General features: G+C 52.3%; 7 protein-coding genes across 7 annotated transcripts; 5 read left to right on the top strand and 2 right to left on the bottom strand.

Moving 5' to 3' along the window:
* Positions 1 to 965: 965 nt before the first annotated feature.
* Positions 966 to 3,385, top strand: BJX67DRAFT_81315 (alkaline phosphatase). The gene is made up of 2 exons (XM_071035496.1): positions 966 to 1,417; positions 1,478 to 3,385. Exons 1-2 carry the CDS (start codon positions 1,102 to 1,104, stop codon positions 3,154 to 3,156), a joined length of 1,995 nt encoding a protein of 664 aa, XP_070886265.1. The 5' UTR covers positions 966 to 1,101; the 3' UTR covers positions 3,157 to 3,385.
* Positions 3,386 to 5,420: 2,035 nt separating this feature from the next.
* Positions 5,421 to 6,763, top strand: BJX67DRAFT_81361 (Pal1 family protein). Its single transcript, XM_071035497.1, has 2 exons — positions 5,421 to 5,844; positions 5,901 to 6,763. The coding sequence occupies exons 1-2, from the start codon at positions 5,673 to 5,675 to the stop codon at positions 6,683 to 6,685; spliced, it is 957 nt and encodes a 318-aa protein (XP_070886264.1). The 5' UTR covers positions 5,421 to 5,672; the 3' UTR covers positions 6,686 to 6,763.
* A 626-nt stretch (positions 6,764 to 7,389) lies between these two features.
* BJX67DRAFT_81453 (MCM DNA helicase complex subunit MCM2) lies at positions 7,390 to 10,436 on the bottom strand. The gene is made up of 4 exons (XM_071035498.1): positions 10,372 to 10,436; positions 8,032 to 10,327; positions 7,799 to 7,968; positions 7,390 to 7,740 (listed from the first exon to the last, which is right to left on the bottom strand). The coding sequence occupies exons 2-4, from the start codon at positions 10,300 to 10,302 to the stop codon at positions 7,641 to 7,643; spliced, it is 2,541 nt and encodes an 846-aa protein (XP_070886263.1). The 5' UTR covers positions 10,303 to 10,327; positions 10,372 to 10,436; the 3' UTR covers positions 7,390 to 7,640.
* A 393-nt stretch (positions 10,437 to 10,829) lies between these two features.
* On the top strand, positions 10,830 to 13,371 carry BJX67DRAFT_81183 (putative metaphase-anaphase transition protein (Mlo2)). The gene is made up of 4 exons (XM_071035492.1): positions 10,830 to 11,368; positions 11,459 to 11,513; positions 11,567 to 12,947; positions 13,008 to 13,371. Exons 1-4 carry the CDS (start codon positions 11,256 to 11,258, stop codon positions 13,013 to 13,015), a joined length of 1,557 nt encoding a protein of 518 aa, XP_070886262.1. The 5' UTR covers positions 10,830 to 11,255; the 3' UTR covers positions 13,016 to 13,371.
* A 355-nt stretch (positions 13,372 to 13,726) lies between these two features.
* On the bottom strand, positions 13,727 to 15,034 carry ssn3 (cyclin-dependent serine/threonine protein kinase SSN3; the record flags this gene model as incomplete). The annotated part of the gene is made up of 2 exons (XM_071032924.1): positions 13,727 to 14,798; positions 14,850 to 15,034. The coding sequence occupies 2 exons, from the start codon at positions 15,032 to 15,034 to the stop codon at positions 13,727 to 13,729; spliced, it is 1,257 nt and encodes a 418-aa protein (XP_070886261.1).
* A 1,000-nt stretch (positions 15,035 to 16,034) lies between these two features.
* On the top strand, positions 16,035 to 18,128 carry BJX67DRAFT_81186 (putative MFS glucose transporter). Its single transcript, XM_071035493.1, has 2 exons — positions 16,035 to 16,557; positions 16,620 to 18,128. The coding sequence occupies exons 1-2, from the start codon at positions 16,459 to 16,461 to the stop codon at positions 17,994 to 17,996; spliced, it is 1,476 nt and encodes a 491-aa protein (XP_070886260.1). The 5' UTR covers positions 16,035 to 16,458; the 3' UTR covers positions 17,997 to 18,128.
* Positions 18,129 to 18,515: 387 nt separating this feature from the next.
* On the top strand, positions 18,516 to 19,479 carry BJX67DRAFT_81216 (uncharacterized protein). The gene has a single exon (XM_071035495.1). The coding sequence runs from the start codon at positions 18,686 to 18,688 to the stop codon at positions 19,205 to 19,207; it is 522 nt and encodes a 173-aa protein (XP_070886259.1). The 5' UTR covers positions 18,516 to 18,685; the 3' UTR covers positions 19,208 to 19,479.
* Position 19,480: the final 1 nt, after the last annotated feature.

The raw sequence follows: 19,480 nt of genomic DNA, 5'->3' as shown, positions 1-19,480 counted from the left end.
AAAACCAGATGTTGGCGCATGGCAAGTGAGTTGCAGGTCGCGAAAAGCTTGCGGTCTCGGGCACTGGCGCGGACGTCGAGGCGATCAACAGGGGCTGTGTGGGGAAGTCATGGTTGCTGGCCATGCAAAAGAGCTTCTAGAAGGATCCTTTGGAAGGCATGGAACAGAAATGCATGCCTTTGTCCTCCGAGAGCGTGCTGATCTTTGCCTCTGTTTGTATTATTCTTGGGACCTTTGAGTTGTCGGAGTGAATTGAGGGAGAGCAAGAATAGATCTCGAACAGAAGAACGCCCCTTTCGTCGGGTCGACATTCAGGGTATCACGGCCGATCGAGAGCCTTTGCATCCATAAGTGTTACTCAGCTGCCAGCATGACCTCTCTCACACGCGAGATCTCATGAAGACTTTTTGCGGACTAAACATGGCTAAATTCGTGCCAGGGATTGGTCAAAAGCAACCAACAGATCGTTGCAGTTCAAGGTGTCATTTCGCTTCCAATATCGGCTCGTGTCCCAAGGATTCTGTTCTGGTTCGTATTCCAATCTTCCATACATGGACCCCACTCCAAATAGATTGACCCGAGTCATTCGCGATCACACAAGGACGTATGTCAACGGTCGTATTGTGGGTGTTCAGGTGGGTGTCAGCACCTGCCATTGTTGATTGTTGGCCCTGGCACGTGGAGGGCAGCCGGTGCTTGGCGCCGGGAAAACGCCAAGCCTCTCCAGTCTTGGCACAGGCAGTGACCCAATCCAAGCTTCATGGCAATCTTCTAGTGGCCGCACGTGGGGGTTTCTCTCCAATCTGATTTGCCCCTCATCTCCAAACATTCAGATTGAGAGCATCTGCCAAGATTTGCTCGACAGGGAATGGAGATGGGCGTTGATTCTCCGCGTCACCGCGAGGCCAGGCGAGAGAGAACCTGTTGGTGGGAGCTGGAGCAGGTACCATGCGAACAAGACATGCCATCGGAGGTCGCCCGTTCGTTGGTTCGAATCGGGAATAAATAAAGGAGCCGTGTCCCCCTGCTTGCGAGATTCTGTCCCACCACGACCTTTTGCCCTTTTGTTGGTCTCAATTCGTTGACAGCTCACAGATCAACATGAGACCTACCTCTTTCGCTGGTGTGGCATTGTTTGCCTCAGGTGCTTTTGCCCAGTACTACCAACGTCTGGGGGGCTGTCCTTCTCTGGGTTGTGTCTTCCCTCCTGACCAGGCTGATTTCCTTCCTGGACAACGCTTCGACATTCGTCTGGAGGTTCACTCGCCTGTCAATGGATCTGAGGCTCGTACTGGTGCCCCTGACGCCAACTTCAAGTTCACGATCGGCAGAAAGGGCCACGAGGGTGTCGATGTGACCGAGTTCTTCGACATCGAGGAACCTGAGCTCGAGAGGTGGTCTTTCAGCTGGTACGAGGGTACGTCTCGTCCCACTTGGTGGAAGTCGTTGTTCATAGTAGAAAGCTAATTGAGTGCAGACCTGTTCGCCGAAGATGCCGAAACTCCTTCCCTTGTCGACGTCACTTCCAAGGCCTATAGACGCGTTGCTCTTTACGAACCCGGCGAGTATGAGGCTATCCTGACCTACTACGGCGAGGAACAGACCGTCGCCAATTGGCTCGTCCGCGATGTTCCCAAGAAGCGTCGCGCGAAGAACGTCGTCCTCTTTGTCGGCGACGGTATGACCACCAACATGATCACTGCTGCTCGTCTGATTGCGCACAAGAGTATCAACGGGAAATACCAGTCCAAGATGCAATTGGACAAGTTCCCCGTCCTTGGCCACCAGATGACCCACTCCATGGACTCTTTCATCACCGACTCCGCCAACTCCGCCACTGCTCTGTACGGAGGCCACAAGACGACCGTTAACGCCTTGGGTGTGTATGTTGACTCGTCTGAGGACCCCTTCGATGACCCCAAGTTTGAGCTTCTTCCTGAGATTTTCCGCCGCCAGCACCCCAACGCTGGTATCGGTATTGTCTCCACCGCTTTCCTTGCCGATGCCACACCCGGTGCCCTGGCTGCCCACACCAGTGACCGTGGTGAATATGACCACGTTATTGGCGCCTTCCTCGAGGGTTTGACTGACCACGAATGGACCAAATGGGGCGGCCCTGACGTGCTCTTCGGCGCTGGTGCTGAGAACTTCCTCGCTAGCGAGGATGCGCCCCGTGACTACTACCAGTTATTCACCGACAAGGGCTATACCCTCAGCTTGAACAAGACTGCTCTCGATGCGGTTACCAACGAGGAGAGGGCTCTTGGTCTGTTCTCTATTTCTAACCTCCCCACCTGGCTCGACCGCAACGTCTACCAGTCCAACCTCAAGGACCAGGAAAACCACCCCGATGGCTCTGGCCGCGATGCTGAGGACCTCCCCGGCCTCAAGGATATGACCGTCAAGGCCATTGATATCCTTGACACCCGTCGCCGTGAGGAGGGTTGGTTTTTGATGGCTGAAGCTGCCAGCATCGATAAGCAGATGCACACCCTTGACTACGACCGCTCGCTTGGTGAGCTTCTCGAGCTAGATGACACTGTTCGCGCCACTATCCAAAGGCTTGAGGAGCTCGGTGTTCTTGAGGACACCCTGGTCATTGTCACTGCTGACCACGGTCACGGTTTTGATGTCACTGGTGCCGTCGACACCGACTACCTCGCGAAGCAGGAGGACGACCGCGACAAGCGCCGCGCTATCGGTGTCTACGCAAACTCCGGTCTTTCACAGTACACCGTCGCTGGCCCCAACGCTCTCCGTTATTCCGAGGGCGTCCATTTCCCCGCCCGCTGGGATCCCCGCTACGCTCTCCACGCCGGTACTGTTGCCTTCCCCGACCACCGCGAAAACTACAAGGTGCACAAGGAGGGCCCACGCACTCCCGCTGAGGAGGGTGGGGATGGCACCTACTACGCCAGCTACAAGGACGCTGTCACCGGTTTCCTTTTGAACGGGACCCTTGCCACCGATGCCGACCAGGGTGTCCACTCTCTGACCGACGTCCCTGTGTTCGCTCAAGGCCCTTGCCAGGAGCTCTTCGGCGGAGTGTACAACTCCAACGACATCTTCTTCTATATTGCCGAATGCTTGGGCCTGGCCGAAACCAAGGGCGGGGACCACGACCACGGCGATGGTCACTGTGATCCTAAGTACTAGAAAACTTAATGTGCTGAATTAGAACAATCCTTTGCATTTTCTCCTAACTTCATCCCGGACTGTTTAGGAAGACCGGATGATCTGCGACTGTCAGACATGTACATTACCTTCCCTATACATATTAGTACCAATCAATGTTCTTTTTCTTCATGCTGTCTCACTTCTCTCACTGCTCAAGAGACTGGTCTGGTCGATCGTCGGCGAGTCATGCTATGCTGTATGCTGTGAGCCAAAGAAGAAAGCAATCGCTGTAACACGTCGAGAAGAACGAATAATAGGACAGCCCAGAATCATGCGAGAAGAGAGCGCGTGTGGGACGGCGGGCAAATCGCCAAGCAAGCACAGCATTCCAAAGCAATACGCCGACGCCCTCTCAATTTCCTTCGTGGGATTGGTGGAGAGCATCTGGGTAAACAGGGTTACCATATCTGGTTAAACCAGGGACAATCTCCGACTTAATGAGAGCCAACGGAACGGAGTTCAGTTTCGAAATGCCGGTGAGGCGAAGAATTGGAAAGCAGCAGGACAGGTTTGTCACACGGTGTTTCTCGAATGCGGATTTCGTCTGGACCGAGTGCCAGGTTCACGTCCGGGTCTGCGACTATAAGGAAGTGCGGACTGGCCGCTTTGAACCAATATGTTTGCTTCGACAGGGGAGTGATTGTTGGTCAACATTCCGGCGGCGAGTGACGAGAGACGGTCGTTGGGGGTCGAATCAACCTCGACACTGTCGACTATTCTTGCGAACGGATGGAATGTAGCTGACGTATGTGTAGTGTCTGGTGTTAGTAGTTGAACTCATTTCCCTTCAATATCTTGGGGTGGGATCTGGACCTGGGGGGGACAATTTGCTTCTTCAGGCTAACCGATAACCGGCTGGGGCCGCGACCAGTCTTCGAGATCCTGGAGAAAGCTTTGATGGCCTCGTCCACGGTCAATTAACTTTCACGGTGGCAGAGCTGTTGATAAATGCTGGGTTGGTTTGGGATTGTGTGGAAGAGACAATCGCGTGGTGAATCAATTTGTGGCATCTGAAATCACGAGATCTCGTTGCTCCCTTTTCGTCTCTTTTTCGCCTTCTTCTTCCCCCCCGACGATCGCTACTGCTTCGTCTTCACATCACTTTGTCTTGTCCTTCTCGCTTCTCTCCCGAGAGCCGTCAAGGGGCTGTCGTTCCACCAGAGTCCGTCTTTGATTGGCACTTTGGCACCCGTCGAGCATTCGTTATTCTCCTTGCGACCAGCTTCTTTCTCCCCTGGTCTTCCACCTTCTCTCCCCCCCTTCCCCGACTTTCTTCCTCCGTCCTCCCCTCCAGACTGTCGCTGCGTGCTTTTTCTTCGCATTATTTGAAAGAGAACTCGTGAGAAAGCGCGCAAATTACCTCAAGGGCATAAAGTTCTCACTCACCCCACCACTCCTCCTGTTTGGCCAGTTTTGCTTATTTGTCACCCCTCCAATCGTCGTTGGTCCCCCTGATCCATATCCGCCGCATCGCTGTTTCAGCGACACCTGCGCTCACAGGCACTTTTTGCCGCCGACTCGTCATCCTTCTCATCCACTTGTTCCGATTGTGTGGTCCTCCTTTGAACCCCTTTGTTGTCGCTCTTTTCTTTTGATGAGATTCTCTTCTCTTCTCCAATCGTTCCGTCTGAGCTGTCCTTGAATCATCGCTGCCTTGCGCACGCTGCCGAAATGGCCTCTCAACAAACGACTCTTTCTTCCAACTACCCACCTGGTGCCTCGCTGGGCCCGCAAGGTGCGTCATCTGTTTGATATCTCTATTCTTGTGTTCTTGGACTGTCCAGTGGTGCTTTACGATTGTCTCCCACCACCCGTTTCATGTCGCGAAGCGGGTCCTCCGTGTATCGAGATTGCGACGACCCTTATCTCCCTGTGTTGTATTTGATTTGCTTCATCGGCCGTTCCTGTTGCTCTTTCTTCTGCGTTGCTAATACCACTTCTTATGTATTTCTAGCCTCTCCCGTTCGTCAGAACGCTCCGCAGTTGGCCGTTAACTTGGGCTCCAATAACCCCTTTCGAACGCGCACCCTGTCTCCTTCTAGCTCCACGACATCAGGTGGTCGACCAGAACGACCAAAGTCGACGAATCCATTTCTTGATGATACCGAGCCCCTTTCACCACAGTCGGCTCCAAGTTCTTCCTTAGTCGACCACCAAGACATGACGCAGAACACCCGCGACCTCTTTGTATGCCCCCTAGTTGTCCCTTTGACGGATAGATCTGACCGGTCGCCTGCTTCTGATAACAGGAAAATCTCTCCCTGAACCCAGCTACCAAAGCCAATGGGTCCCAACCAGCCCCACCGCGTCCGGAGGAGCCTTCGCAGAATGGTCCTCCGAAATCTCGACCGCCACGACCGCCGAAGGAACGGTCTGATTCAAACGATCCCTTCAATATATTCAGCGATCCTCCAAGTAAAGCTAAGCCTAGCGCTTCAGGATCTAAATATCGAGACCGAGAAAGACGGCCGCGCCGAAACTCCGAATCCTCCGTCATGGAGCGGACTCCAAAGCTGTTGGATGACGATGACGAGCGGCGCCGACGTGAGAGACGCCGACGCGAACGTGAGGCCCGCCATAAGGATGGCAAGTCCCGTTCTAGAAAGCCCGGCTACCAACTGGATATTATCGACAAACTCGATGTGACTAGCATCTATGGGACTGGAAGTAAGCGTTATACAACCTTCTTCTTGACCTCTGGTACTGACACTTACTCTTCTTAGTGTTCCACCACGACGGACCCTTTGATGCCTGCAATCCCCACCGTAACCGCAAAGGCGCGCGCGCGGCTCCGCTGAAAGCTTTCCCTAAAGATTCGTCGAATATGGCTCTCGGAGGTGCTGGCCCTGTCAATCAAAACATCGACCTCAATTTGTTCCACGGTAGACTGGAGGAAGGATACAATGATTTTGCTGCGACTGGTATTGCAGAGAACCGCAAAGTTGAAGGAGTGAGCTTCGACCCAAGCTCTCGCATCGAACCGGTTCATGGCGCAGAAAGTATGGGCTTGGGCACCAGTACTTTCTTGGATGGCACTCCCGCTAGTCGCGCGGCCATCAAGGAGGTGCAGTCCGAGCAGCAGAATGCTCTGAATGGCGCTGGTGGCCTGGCGAGGAAAAAGAGTCTGGCCCAAAGGATTCGAGGTGGAATAAATCGTCCCAATGGTCGAATAGTCTCTCCGCAGTCGGCTCTTCGGTCCCCCAGCACTCCTGGGCACCCCGTCTCTCCGCGCAACGAGAAGAATCCATTTTTCCAGGATTATGACGATGCATGGGATAGCAAGGCATCTCGCATCAACTCTGCTGAGGAAGCCCGCGCCGCTCCGGACGGCGGACGGGTCCGTTCATCTAGCAGTCCCAAGCAGACGACCTCCTTGGAAAGAAGACATACGGATGAGCGAACCAATTCGGGATTTGAAGATGGAAAGAGTGCAGGTGGAGGTGGTTTCATCAACCGGATGAAAAGTTTAAGAAAGCCCCAACCAAGGAGGCGAGGTACTGACGATTGAGCCATTGGTAGTACTCTGTGAAACGGCGGCTATGCCGCTTGGCTTCAGTACTGGCGAAAGCGAAGCCCGTTCGAGTGCGATCGGTGTTGCGTCGAGAGCCGTTGGCGACACGCCCCATCGATGATACTGGCCAGCCGTATTATACCTCAGGGTGCGCTAGACTATCCTTGGTGACCCCTTTGGAATCGCGCCCCGGAATACAGTGCAACGGTTTTTAATCAAAGGGCTGGCGGTTGAAGCTCTTGTCATGGACGGTATGATTTGACGCTTGCTGGTGGATATAGCTTGTCTCTTTCCTTTTATTCTGTTTTTGCCCACGCGCACATTTGTAAACGCACTGGATACCGGAGGATTGGGCGTTTGATGTTTGGCACGACAGCTCGTAGTTGGGAATCGGTATGAGCCTGCCTTGATCCCATCTGTTTTGTGGACTCTAGGGAATTTTGAATCCATCAAGTTAGATGCAGTCCACTCTACGTACTAATCGTTAGGAAACTTATGTAGGTTTTGCGAGAACAGGGCTCATCGCTCTGAACGCCATGCGCACCAAACCCAACCTCTACTTAACACATTCAAGAGTTATAGAAGTGGCTCATCATTACAACACTCCATGGGCCCTCATTCTAACAGTCATAAGAGGGTAGCATAAAACCCCAAAACAGATCTGAAAGGAATAGCAGGCACCGATCCCGTTTCATAACCCCATCAGCGAAACAACACTCAATTCAGGAATCCAGCCAGCCAGCCCTAGCGCGTCCCGTCCGCGCCTTAGGATCGTGTGTAGGACAGGTAATCAGGAAGTAGATAGCGGGGTAGTAATCAATGCATATGTAGTGTGCCAAAATGTCAACATTGTCGCGAGAAAGGAAGAAATAAATTGCGAAAAATGCAGAGAATGATTTTTCATAAACTTTCCCGTTCCCGATGGAAAAGGAAGGAGCATGTCACATTAGGTCTACCGGACCGCCTGGCCGAAACCCCTTGTATCATAGGGATTTGGCGCCGGGATGCCGGCTTTCCGCTTGGAATGCGGTTTTGGTCTGGAGAGAGTGTATCTTTTTTTTTCCCCATGTTAGTGCCTGCGCAGATTTGGAGGGTGAGGGAAGGGCGTACTTTGCAAAAGCTCTTGAAAGAGCCTTCTTGCAGCTGACTTTCTGGCTGCCGATAAACGAGTCCACAGTGACAGCAATTGCGCGATCGATGTCCTGCGCCGAGCAGTACTCTGACAGCCGCATTTTGCAGAAGGCTTCGGCAATACGCATGATGGCTTCAAGGTGGCGGACCTATTCATTTATTCTGTATTAGTGTCGGGTTTGGGGTATTCGGGGTACAGAATGAGGTCGTACAGTGATAGGGTATGCACCCGTCGCGAGAGACTCCCGACGCATGTCAGCGAAGAGTCGCGCGACCTTGTCCTGGTCGATCTGGTAGAGTTTTGGGTGGCAGTGTTCCCGTGCGTAGAGGATATACTTCCTGAGCAATTCTTGCGGAATCTCGCCCTCCTTCTCTTCATTTTCTTTGACCTTGGCTGCATCGCGGGCTTCGGCCTCCTCGGCGCTAAGGGTGAGACGGCTGCCGTCGTTGTCCACACGGTAGCCCTCTTCGTCGACGCGTTCGCCGTCTGCGTTGATCAAGTTTCCCTGCTCGTCTCGCATGGGCTTGGTTGGGTTCGCACGGTGGTGGGATTCGATGACGAAACTGGCGAGGCGTTCGTCTTCGCTAGGGTCGACAAGGTCGCGAACGACGCAGAGAATATCGAAACGAGAGAGGATGGGTTCAGTGAGTTGGACGTTTTGGGAGAAGGGGACGGTGCTGTTGTACCGGCCGCCGATGGGGTTGGCCGCAGCAACGACGGCACAGCGAGCTTGGAGGGTTGTGACAATACCTGCCTTGGAGATTGAAATGGTTTGCTGCTCCATGGCTTCGTGGATTGACGTGCGGTCTTGGTCGTTCATCTTGTCAAACTCATCGATGAGACATGTGCCACGATCCGCTAGCACAAGGGCTCCTCCTTCAAGCGTCCACTCGCTCGTTAGAGGATCGCGGCGGACACTGGCTGTGAGACCAACGGCGCTAGCTCCTTGCCCTGTGGCGAAAACTGCACGGTGTGCGGACTTCTCGACGTACTTCAGGATCTGGGATTTGGCGGTACCGGGGTCACCAAGAAGAAGAACGTTGATGTCACCACGGATAGACATCTTTCCTTGTGCTTCTTTGCGAACTCCACCGAAGAGAGAAAGAGCAACAGCTGTCTTGACATCCTGGTGGCCGTAGATACTCGGAGCGATCGAGCGTATGATCTTCTCAACAATATCCGGATCGCGGGACAAAGCTCGAATCTCACGCTCATCTTCTTCAGTTAAGTGGAAACCAGCCTGCTGGTCATGAGACTTGACAACATGGTTAGCCTCAATTATGGTGGCGAAGACGGGGAATCCGTTCTTATTGTTTAGCTGTGCATCGTAGCTGTTGCGGTAGATACCAGTCACTTCAATCTCATCTCCAGGCTTAGCTGTATCGATCAGATCCGCGAGGAGTACCACTTCTCTCTGTCTGGGAAGACGTCCAGCAGGGACAGTTCCCGGAGACTCTTGAAGCGTCAATTTCTGATAATTTCTATAGACGGTCCTCTCGGAGTTCACGGCGAATGGGCCTCGAGATTGGCAGTTCTGGCAGTACGAGATCTTGACTTCGGAGCTGCTCTCTTGCTGGAAGGGACCCAAGGTGATGTTACACTTCTGGCAGATGAACATGACATATTTGAGCTGTGGAAATACACCCGTCCGGCGGGTGACAACTCCATTAACGCGAACAAGGCAGTTCAAATGCGACTGGCGCAGTTGGCGGAGCGTGTAAACAATTGGCAGATCGGTTATCCGGACGTGGATTTCGTTGTGAATATCATGATACTGAGGGTAGTGGAATAAGGTGACATCTAGAGCGACCTGGTCGAAAACCTTGAGAACCTCGGTAGGCTCGTTGGCAAGGAAGTACCCTAGAACGGCCTTTGTGCTGCTCAGGTGGGCGTAGGAAACTTCAAGCGAGGCCGAGTTGACCTCACCCAGGGTTTTGATCTTATTTCCGTAGACTGAGCTTCCAGTAGGGTCGGTAAATTCCGTCAGGAACGCCTTGAATTCTCGATAGATAGAGCGAAGCACTTGGGGCTGCGTCACCCAGTCTGTGATGTTGGCTGACTTAATATCGACCATCTCCTCCAAGCTAAGCTCTTCGAGACCATCGTCAACCATCTCGATGTCGTCGCGGTCCTCATCGTAGGCGTGTCTCCGGCGACGTGGCTGCGCTGTAAGATCGATGTCACCATCTTCGTCATCTTGTAAGAAGGCCGCTGGCATCCGACGACGTCGTGCCAGTTCACGGTCCCTTCGGTCCAAACGGGCATCTAATTCGCGACGGGTGCCGATATCAAGCTCTTCCTGATCCTCTTCATCGTTGATGTATGCACCAGCGTAGCGGTCGTCTTTTGTGCTTCGATAATCTCTGTCAAATGTGTCGCCAAAAAGGTCAATTCCATCCTCATCCTCTGCCATCTCTTCGATATCATCAATGTCCAGCTCTCCCTCCTCATCTCGCTCATCCTCGTCATCGAATGGTAGCATAGGAGGTGAAGAAGGAGGAGCTGATCTATGTCAGTCAAAGCCGCTACAAAAAGCTGTGACTAAACTTACGGCTTGAAGGAGGGGCCACGGATGAAGCATCATCATCCGGCTCTCTGGACCTTTTTCGCCGACCTAGATTTCCCAGGCCGCGGTTTGCGGCAGTGGTGCTGGGACGGAGGGGTGAACTTGATTCCTGTTAGTAAACTCTTAGAGTAGGGAAAAACGAGAAGAAGAGTTCTCAGGAGGCATACCTCATTGTGTATTAATTTGAATTGGAGCACTACTTCAGAATGAGAATTCACAAAAAGAAGCGCCTGACACCATTGAAGCTGTTTTTCTGCTGGCACGAGAGAGATCGAACGGAGCGAGTTTGCTTGGCGCCTGGTGAGGCGCGGCTGAGACGCGTCAAGACGCGACGGACCGCGTTTTGTCAATTATTCCCGATTCGGGAAAAATGCCATCTTTCCCGAGGTCGCCCAAGATCCAACCACGCTGCACAGGAACCATGGATTTTCTCGAGGGACAGAATTCGGGTTATGAAGTCAGAGTTGCTTCGGCTGGTCCGCACGAGATTTTATTGTTTCCTGTGATGCCACTCTTCGGTGTTCTGCACGCATGTGGGTGGTCATAAGAGAGCATGTCAGACAGTACAACACTCACAACGAACCATGGAGTCACGTCCTTTCGAATCAGATTTCTCTCTCATCTTCCCACTATCGCCAGTCAACGGAACCGGTATATTTGCCCTTTTCAAGTGGTGGTTGCAACGGGAGCAAGCGCCTTCGCAGGAAGTGCAAACGGAACAAACACTTAGAGTGCCTCGCGTCAGCGCGTTGCCAGCAAGTTGGAGCTGCGCGCGCAAATCATCCAAGAAACTTCCAGCTTCTTGTGGATGACATCTCTCCCGCTCTTGATTCCATCGCGCAGCTGCACGGCGATTAATACAGAGGATAATGAGCGGCCCCGAGAACTCGGTCGCGTCCACGACGGCTTCCGAAATGAACGGACAAGATGCTAGCAACCGCCGTCCAAGTTGCAGCTCCCAGAATTCCCAGACCGCAAAGGAGTGAGTAGCAAATTCATGCTCGCGCGGGTGACGCGCGGTTGCATATACGCCTTTATTAATGTCTCTGTTCTAATGCACTATGGCTTACAGGTTCATCGAGTCTCAGATGCGTCTCGAGGCTGATGCCCGCGAAGTGCTTCCCTATGTAGGCCCAGCTCCTGAGCTCAAGGCCCAAATAATCCGAACTAACATCTGTAGTCGTTCGACTCCTGTACACAGAACTTAGGGCCGTTACGACAAAGCCTCTTCGCCTGTCTGACCTGCAATCCTCCCCCGGCCACCGCAGATTCTCCTTACTCTGCTGCAGGGGTGTGTTACTCCTGCTCCATTGCTTGTCACGGAGAGCACACACTTGTCGAGCTTTTCAATAAAAGGAATTTTGTGTGTGACTGCGGAACGACTCGAATTGCTGCATCTACCCCATGTACCCTGCGAAGCGACCCAAAGACCGGCGCAAAGGGCGTTCAGGGAGCGGAGCCACACCCCGGCAACCGATACAATGAGAACTTCAAGAATAAGTTTTGCGGATGCGGCGAGGACTATAACGCGCATGAAGAGAAGGGCACGATGTTCCAGTGTCTTGGCTTAGGGACCGTTGAAACTGGCGGATGTGGTGAAGACTGGTGGCATCCAGAATGCCTCATTGGTCTTCCTCGAGACTGGTTCAAGAACTCGAAGGACAAGGACGCTGGGGACACTGAGAACGGTGGTCTGAATGAACAGGACGATGGTGATGATGACGAAACACCACTTCCTCCGAATTTTCCTGCTGAGGACGATTTTGAGACTTTTCTGTGCTACAAGTGCATCGAGTCCAACCCGTGGCTAAAGAGATATTCCGGGACACCCGGTTTCCTCCCTCCCATCTTTAAGGATGGCGGGCTTCAGCAAACAATAAAACATGATAGCTCGCGAGTTGCGGATGCCCTACCCGCCCACTCGGCCGGCCAGTCCAGCAATAGGCCAAAGAAACGCAAGGCAGACGATGACGCTGAGGACAATGGCGAACCCGCTTCTAAGCGGCCTAAAGAAGAAACGCAAGACGCAGAGCCGACACCGTCCACGACCACCGAAGCCAAGCCAGAGTCCAAGCCACAAAAGATCAACAAACACGACGTCCTCCCAGAAACCACTCCATCAGCCACCTTCTCTCTGTTCCTCAAGGAAGACTTCCGCAACCACTTCTGCCGTTGCCCTGAATGCTACCCGAACCTAGCTCCCCACCCACAACTCCGTGAAGAAGAAGATACATACGAACCACCCATCTCAGAAGACGGGGACGGCGCTGGGAGCACCGGAACCGGAAGCCTTCTCGACCGTGGCGAAGCAGCCCTCAGCAATGTCGACCGAGTCCGAGCCATAGAAGGAGCAATGGTCTACAATCACCTGCGAGATAAGGTCAAGGAATTCCTCAAGCCATTTGCAGAGAGCGGTACGGCCGTTGGTGCGGACGATATCAAGGCTTACTTCGAGAAGTTGAGAGGCGATGAGCAGCATATCAAGGATGCGGCCGGAAAGGCTTCTGCGTCAGGAAACCAGGGTAATGACGATGGTGATGATGGCCGACGAGAGCAGAGCGGTATGCTACCCAAGTCGCCCAGTCATTTTTTATTCAAGCAGTGTGGCTAACATGGAAAAGGCTATTGAATCAAACCCCTATTTGAGATCTCGGCTGTCTTCTGGATTATTTGACGATACTAAATTATGAAAAACTTCTAATGCAAATATGCACCTAGCATAATGAGAACATAGCAAAATATCACGTTTTGATACCCTGCATTTGCTCTTTCGCGGGTGCCTCCGGACCTTCAAGTTGCTACTGGTAGTTCTTTCCAAAAATATCCAAGAGGGCAAGACACCAGGAAATATAATGCCGTTCAATCCACAACCTCCAAGCATCCAGGCCCAAGTATCTAAACCGAAAAAGCCACAATACTTTTAGGACGCAACGGGACTACCATGCAATAGTTCCAAAATGAAAGAGACCTGATAAGAAGTCCATGCAAGGCGCACCTGGTACATATTCAAGGCGCTTTGAATCATCCAGGTTCGGGTATTGGTGTTGCAGCCAGGTGCTTCACAGTGAAAACTATGAGTCATATTGATTGAATCCCAAGATTCCTATACTCCTCTTACTCAGCATGATATAACTGCTATAGTTCTGCTCTATATCTAGTTTTGCGGTATCATCAGGACACCGAACAACAAAAAACAGCCTATTGTATACTTCCTCAGAGAAAACATATATACGCCATCCCAAATGACAGGCCATGATTGTTCCAATCCCATGACTCCAGATGCAAAATCCGCACCATTACCACGGCTAAATTGATTGTGGGTTCGGTACATATTGTATGATTACTCCTTCAGGCGCTTTGGAGCCCGTCCCATTAGGCTATCATCGGGGAGTCCGCTTCGCTTGGTGCCTGAAAGGCTTCCGGTTCTTATATCGTTGTCGTCTTGAGTAACACGACGGTGTGGGTATTTGCCCTCAAAGCCATCAAAGCAGTTGGCCGGTATTGGTCCGCCGTTGCTGAAATAAGGGTGCTCGAGAGCCTCTCTTGCGGTTAAGCGTTTCGTTGGATCGTACTCAAGTAGCCGGGAGAGTAGATCGAAGCCGTCCTCTCCGGGAGTTCCGGCACTAGATGTGGCTGAATATCCACCGGTTTTTAAGCAGTTCTTGTACCAACTTTCCAGGTTCGATGATTTGCTGAAATGATTCGGGCCGCGAGACGTAGTCAAAGAATGGAGCTGGGAGAATTCAGGCATCGAGACGATACCGGGCCAATTCTCTTTGTTCGGCAGGCCCATGATATCAATGATCTTCATCATTTGGTTGCGCTGGAACGGGACAGTCTTCTTACTATCCATTTTCGCTTCCTCTCCTTTGAAAATAGGCCGCAGGGATAGCAGTTCCGCGAATATGCATCCAACAGCCCACAAATCGACTGCGGGGGTGTAATGCCGGCTCCCCATAAGCAGTTCGGGTGCGCGGTACCAAATAGTAACAACCACCTTGTCACCAGAGAAGAGCGAATTCAGAGGCTTATAAAAAAGTCGGGCAAGCCCCAAATCTCCGATGCGAATAGCACCACTTGATGTTACCAAGATGTTTGCTGGCTTCAAGTCTCGGTGCAAAACCCAGTTCGTATGGAGGTATAATAAGCCATTAAGGAGTTGAAACAAAATCGACCGTACCATGGATGCTGGGATAGGATGTCTTTGCGGCTGGGTATGATGATGGATTATCTGAAGCAAGTCATGTTCCGTATATTCAAAAACCATGAAAATGCACTTGTCTTCCAGGATAATCTCCGCCAGTTGCACTACGTTAGCATGGTCGAGCTCGGAGCACAGTGCCATCTCTCGGATGGCAGACTGCGAAAGACCTGTGTATTGGATAATCTCGCCCTCTTTGTCAGGTTTAAACCTACGAAGAAGTATCAGTATCTCGCTCCCGATAAGGATCGGGTACGCTAACTTTTTAATAGCAAATTCGCCTTTCTGGCCATTTTTGCCGATGGCCTTGTATACTCGGCCATAGGTACCACTACTTATGAAGCCGACGATGTGGTACCTGTCTCGTACACGGACCTTACTGGTGTATCCAGTTCCAGCGGGTTTCCTCGAACTGAGATTCTCTTTTCGCAAAAAACCGGTTAGCATCACGGAGCCCAAACAACTTCCTGCTCGAGGGGACGATAATATCAATCAAAAACAAGAGGCAAAACAGAGACAAAAGATGCCTAGCGCGGAAACAATGTATAACAGCAATGTTGGGTGCCTCCCGAGCTATTGATAGCCTGTGAGAGTTCGAGGGAAAGCCATTACCACGTGGATAAAACCCGCCGAGAGAGTTGAAGAACGGGAAATTCCTCCCAAGCATGATGAAAGAAAAAGAAGCAGTCTATTTACTGCAGCCCGAAAACTACCACTGCAGGGCCTGGGGTGCATATATGGAATAGAGAATGACAGTGACCTCTTCAGCCGGTGTACATGCTGGTGGGGCCAAGCAACTCGGAAATTGGCGGCAAGATGGAGTGCCCAGAGAAAAGAATACCAAGGGGAGAAAGAGTGAATACGGTTGGAAAAATAATAATAATATAATAATAATCGGTATTACCCTCAACAGTCGCCTGAAGACTCCTTTTGAGAGACAGGCTCTGGCTGACGGTGGCCGCTGCGGGCCTGGAAGTTGCAGTTAAAGGACCGGATGATGACGGCGGGTTTGTCAGACTCATGGAGAGAGAGCTCGGAAATTGGCAAGGAATTGGTGGAGGTGGAGGCAGCCGGCTGGTCAGCTATCAATCAGAGCCGAGCGGGCAAGTTTGGGGCCCATGGAAGAACGGCGACAGCGGAAAGGACGCGGAGAAGCTGCGTGTCCACTAAAACATATTATTCAATCGATGCGGGAGGAGTAATTTAGATGATGGTGATTGATGGACGGCGGATGGGAGTTTTGAGAAGCGCAGCCGGTGGTTGGCGGTTCTCAAGCATCGACGCTGGCATGAGCGGCGTTCTCCCCTTAGTGGTTAGTCAGCATCCCAGGTTGCATAGCTCAAGGTTGCGAACAACAGCGACTCGGTCTCGCATCGGAACCAGTCCTGCAGGTGTGCCGTGAGGCCAGGTTACGGGTCAACCCCACTCAGCGTGAGGCTTGCCGTTCTCATCAGAATCAATCTGGTGCCACTCGGGGTCACGGCCGATGCCGGGCGATGCGTGACAATGCCCGAATCGACTTCTAACAGGTTTCATCAATAGCACACAACCACCTCAAACATTGTTCAGGAACTGATTGACATGAATACGTTTCCCACAGGCTGACAGATGGGGCGAGAAATAGGAGCGCACCACGCGTGACGCTGGTGCGGCATGTGAAGCCTTTGGTAAGCGGACTTCGCTACCTTGGTAACTAATCCCGATTTGATCGTGGCCCGGCAACGTCATCCCAACACCTGCAAGTACAGAAGAAATGAGTTGACTCCGAACCCACACACGCCTGGGCATTATCAATTTACGGTACTCAACGGTCCCTTCCAAGGTTAATTTAGATGGCATTTCGACCCACATATCGCTAAAGGACAGACTTCATGGCGTCTGGTGATACGGCCCGGTGGACGGCCACCCCATATTTCATCTACTTGGTGTTTATCACCACACTGGGTCCGCTGCAATTTGGTTACCACTTGGTGAGCACATAATCGGAGCTGCGGCCTACGGCCTGACTATTGCTGATGCTATGATACGGCAGGCTGAACTTAACGCACCTCAAGCCGTCATCACCTGCGAACGGAAGAGCATACATGCCTCTACCACCCACATTTCCGAGGGCCTACCGCAATGTATTCCGATGAACCCTTCCCAGTTTGGCCTGGTCTCGTCGATATATACTTTAGGGGGTCTTTTAGGTGCCCTGCTGGCTGGGCCGGTATCGACGATGCATGGCCGCTTGTTTGCCCTGCGGGCAACGACTGTCTTCTTCATCCTGGGTCCAATTGCCGAAACACTTGCCCGTAATATTCCGGTACTAGGTCTTGGTAGGCTATTGTCTGGAGTTGGCTCAGGAGCAGCTATTGTTGTTGGTCCAATTTACATATCTGAGATCGCACCGCCGAACGCCAAGGGATTCTTCGGCGCCTTTACTCAGATCATGACCAATGTCGGCATTCTTTTCACGCAGACGCTTGGCTACTTCCTGAGTGAGGGAGGTATGTGGAGGATAATACTCGCCGTTGCTGGCATTCTCGGGGCTCTCGAGCTTCTCGGTCTCACTATAGTGCCAGAGAGCCCAGTCTGGCTCGCCGACCATCAAAAGGAGGACGTCGCGAAGCGAATACTCCAGCGGATACGTGGAAGGGGTGCTGATATTAATGGGGAGCTTACCGGTTCAGGCGCTTCTCCCAGATCTGATGATGAGGCTGGGGAAGAGCAGTCACTTCTTTCGCCTCCTTCAAGTAACTTGCCTCCCAAACAGCCCTCAGTCACAATGGTCCGGGCTTTCACGGATTCCCAATATCGCCCGGCTATCATTGTCGTCGTGGGAGTCATGATAGCGCAGCAGTTCACGGGGATAAACAGCATTATCATGTATAGCGTCTCACTCCTGCAGAGCATTCTCCCCACGACCGCAGCCTCGCTTTCCGTTCTGATATCAGCTATCAACCTCATAATGACTCTAGCTTGTTCACCGCTGCCCGACAAGATCGGTCGAAAGTCCTGCCTTTTGCTTAGTATCGGTGGAATGGGTTCCACTTCTATCCTCCTCGCTCTGGGAATCTATTTCAACGTGAGAGCGTTATCTGCGATCGCAGTACTACTCTTCGTCGCCTCCTTTGCAGTTGGAGTGGGACCGGTGCCGTTTATTTTGGCCTCCGAATTAGTTGGTCCAGAGGCCGTAGGAGCCGCACAAAGCTGGGCATTAGCAGCCAACTGGATTTCAACTTTTATCGTGGCACAGTTTTTTCCAATGCTCAATGAAGCGCTGGGCGGTCGGGGCAAGATTTACTGGCTATTTGCGGCAATGGCCAGCATCTTTGCATGTTTCATCTACTTGCGAGTACCTGAAACAAAGGGTAAGAAGAGTGTGGACGAGGTCTGGGGTAGGGACGATCAGCGAAGGAGAGATTAACTTCGGCTCAAGTTTCTGGGGGCCCATGCGCTCATTCGACTCTCCTTTATTTCCATCATTTCTAGTATTGTAATTTATTCAGAGTCATCGATCGGACCGAGGAGTTCTTATCTCCATAGAGACATGCCGACGTCGACACACAGCCCTAACTGGCAGCCAAGCCACCTGCAAGAGGAACATCGACCAAGAATGCGGTGGCAGGCTCAGCGATGCCAACGAGAAAGGGCTGGGTTGCGGCATAAAGATGGCCAACCCTGTTCAGTATGATCGCATTGCGGTTACTGGTATCACCAATTATTGGGCATGAAACAGGAAGAACTGCGAGTGTCGAAGGGAAACTCTGTGGCATGCCGGACGTGGGGTCGAACTGCCAAGGTTTCGGTTCTGCCACACAATTGCATCATAGCACTCACCCGTGCCTCCCAACTTATCAGGGCCATGCGTGTGCCAGTGAAGCTCCTTTTCAAGAGTGAGAAGACGACGGACGCGAACAGTGGATAACACGGCCTTGAGGCACCAGCTTCGGCTCTGTATCTGTGATCTCTCCTGGTCGCCTGTGGGACATACTCGAGGATGGCAAGTCATGCACGCAAGTCGCTTATTTCCCGGCTCCCCTGCTTCGATGTGACTCTGCTATCATCCATACCCCCAAGAAATCATCAGTTCCCCGCCGGGAGATTTGCGGACGGATGAGGGGCTCTCAGCTGCGGGATTTTTATTTGGAGAGGCATCCCCTGTCCCTTGAGAGATTGGTCTTCTGCATGGTGGGGTGTGTGAGAGACTGGGAAGAGGGGGGAGTGGCATGCAGCCAGCCTCCGAATGCTGTTCTGCACGTCTCTAGCCACATTTCTGCTCTCGGCATGATAGGCAGCCACTTCTTGCACCATCCTGGGGTCATGGACCAGCAAGACAGTTGCTCCTCGGTGGGGTTGTTGGGTGGATCATCTCTTGGCCTGGCTTTGCTCCAGCCTCATCTCTCAATGAATCCTCCAAGCCAAGGTCGGAAGCTCACGGTTCCAGTTCCTATAATTGCCGGAATCATGGGCGGACGGAAAGGGCTTCGGACTGCGTCCTGGATTTGGGGCTTGGACCAGAGTGTTGATAGGACCGCGAAATACTCACTGCCCCCCGGCGATGTTGAAACCCAAGGCCTGGGTGTCAAAATAGCAATTTGGATTGAATCGTCTGCAGCATGGGTGATTCCTCCATAGACCCCACCTTGTGTTTTGTCATTTGAAAGACTCAGTCATTCTGCGTTATTCAGTGCTTTATTTGAGCGCTTCCGTTGCTCTCCCCTCTTCTTTTCCTTTCGATCGAGCCGACAATGAAGTTCCTCCTCCCAGTTCCGACCCAGCTTCTTTCTCTCAATCCTCCTTGTAATTTGTGAAGCTCAACTGTAGTACACCTTGCTCTGTCCCTCCTGTTGTCTTTCTCCTGCTCAGCGGTGGTAAGTTCACAGTGTGGTAATTCTGGATCGACCCAAG

Source organism: Aspergillus lucknowensis (assembly GCF_044049455.1).
Source record: "Aspergillus lucknowensis strain CBS 449.75 chromosome Unknown BJX67scaffold_19, whole genome shotgun sequence".
Taxonomy (NCBI): domain Eukaryota; kingdom Fungi; phylum Ascomycota; class Eurotiomycetes; order Eurotiales; family Aspergillaceae; genus Aspergillus; species Aspergillus lucknowensis.
Note: the sequence above shows the minus strand (reverse complement) of the source record. Positions and strands in the feature narration are given on the sequence as shown.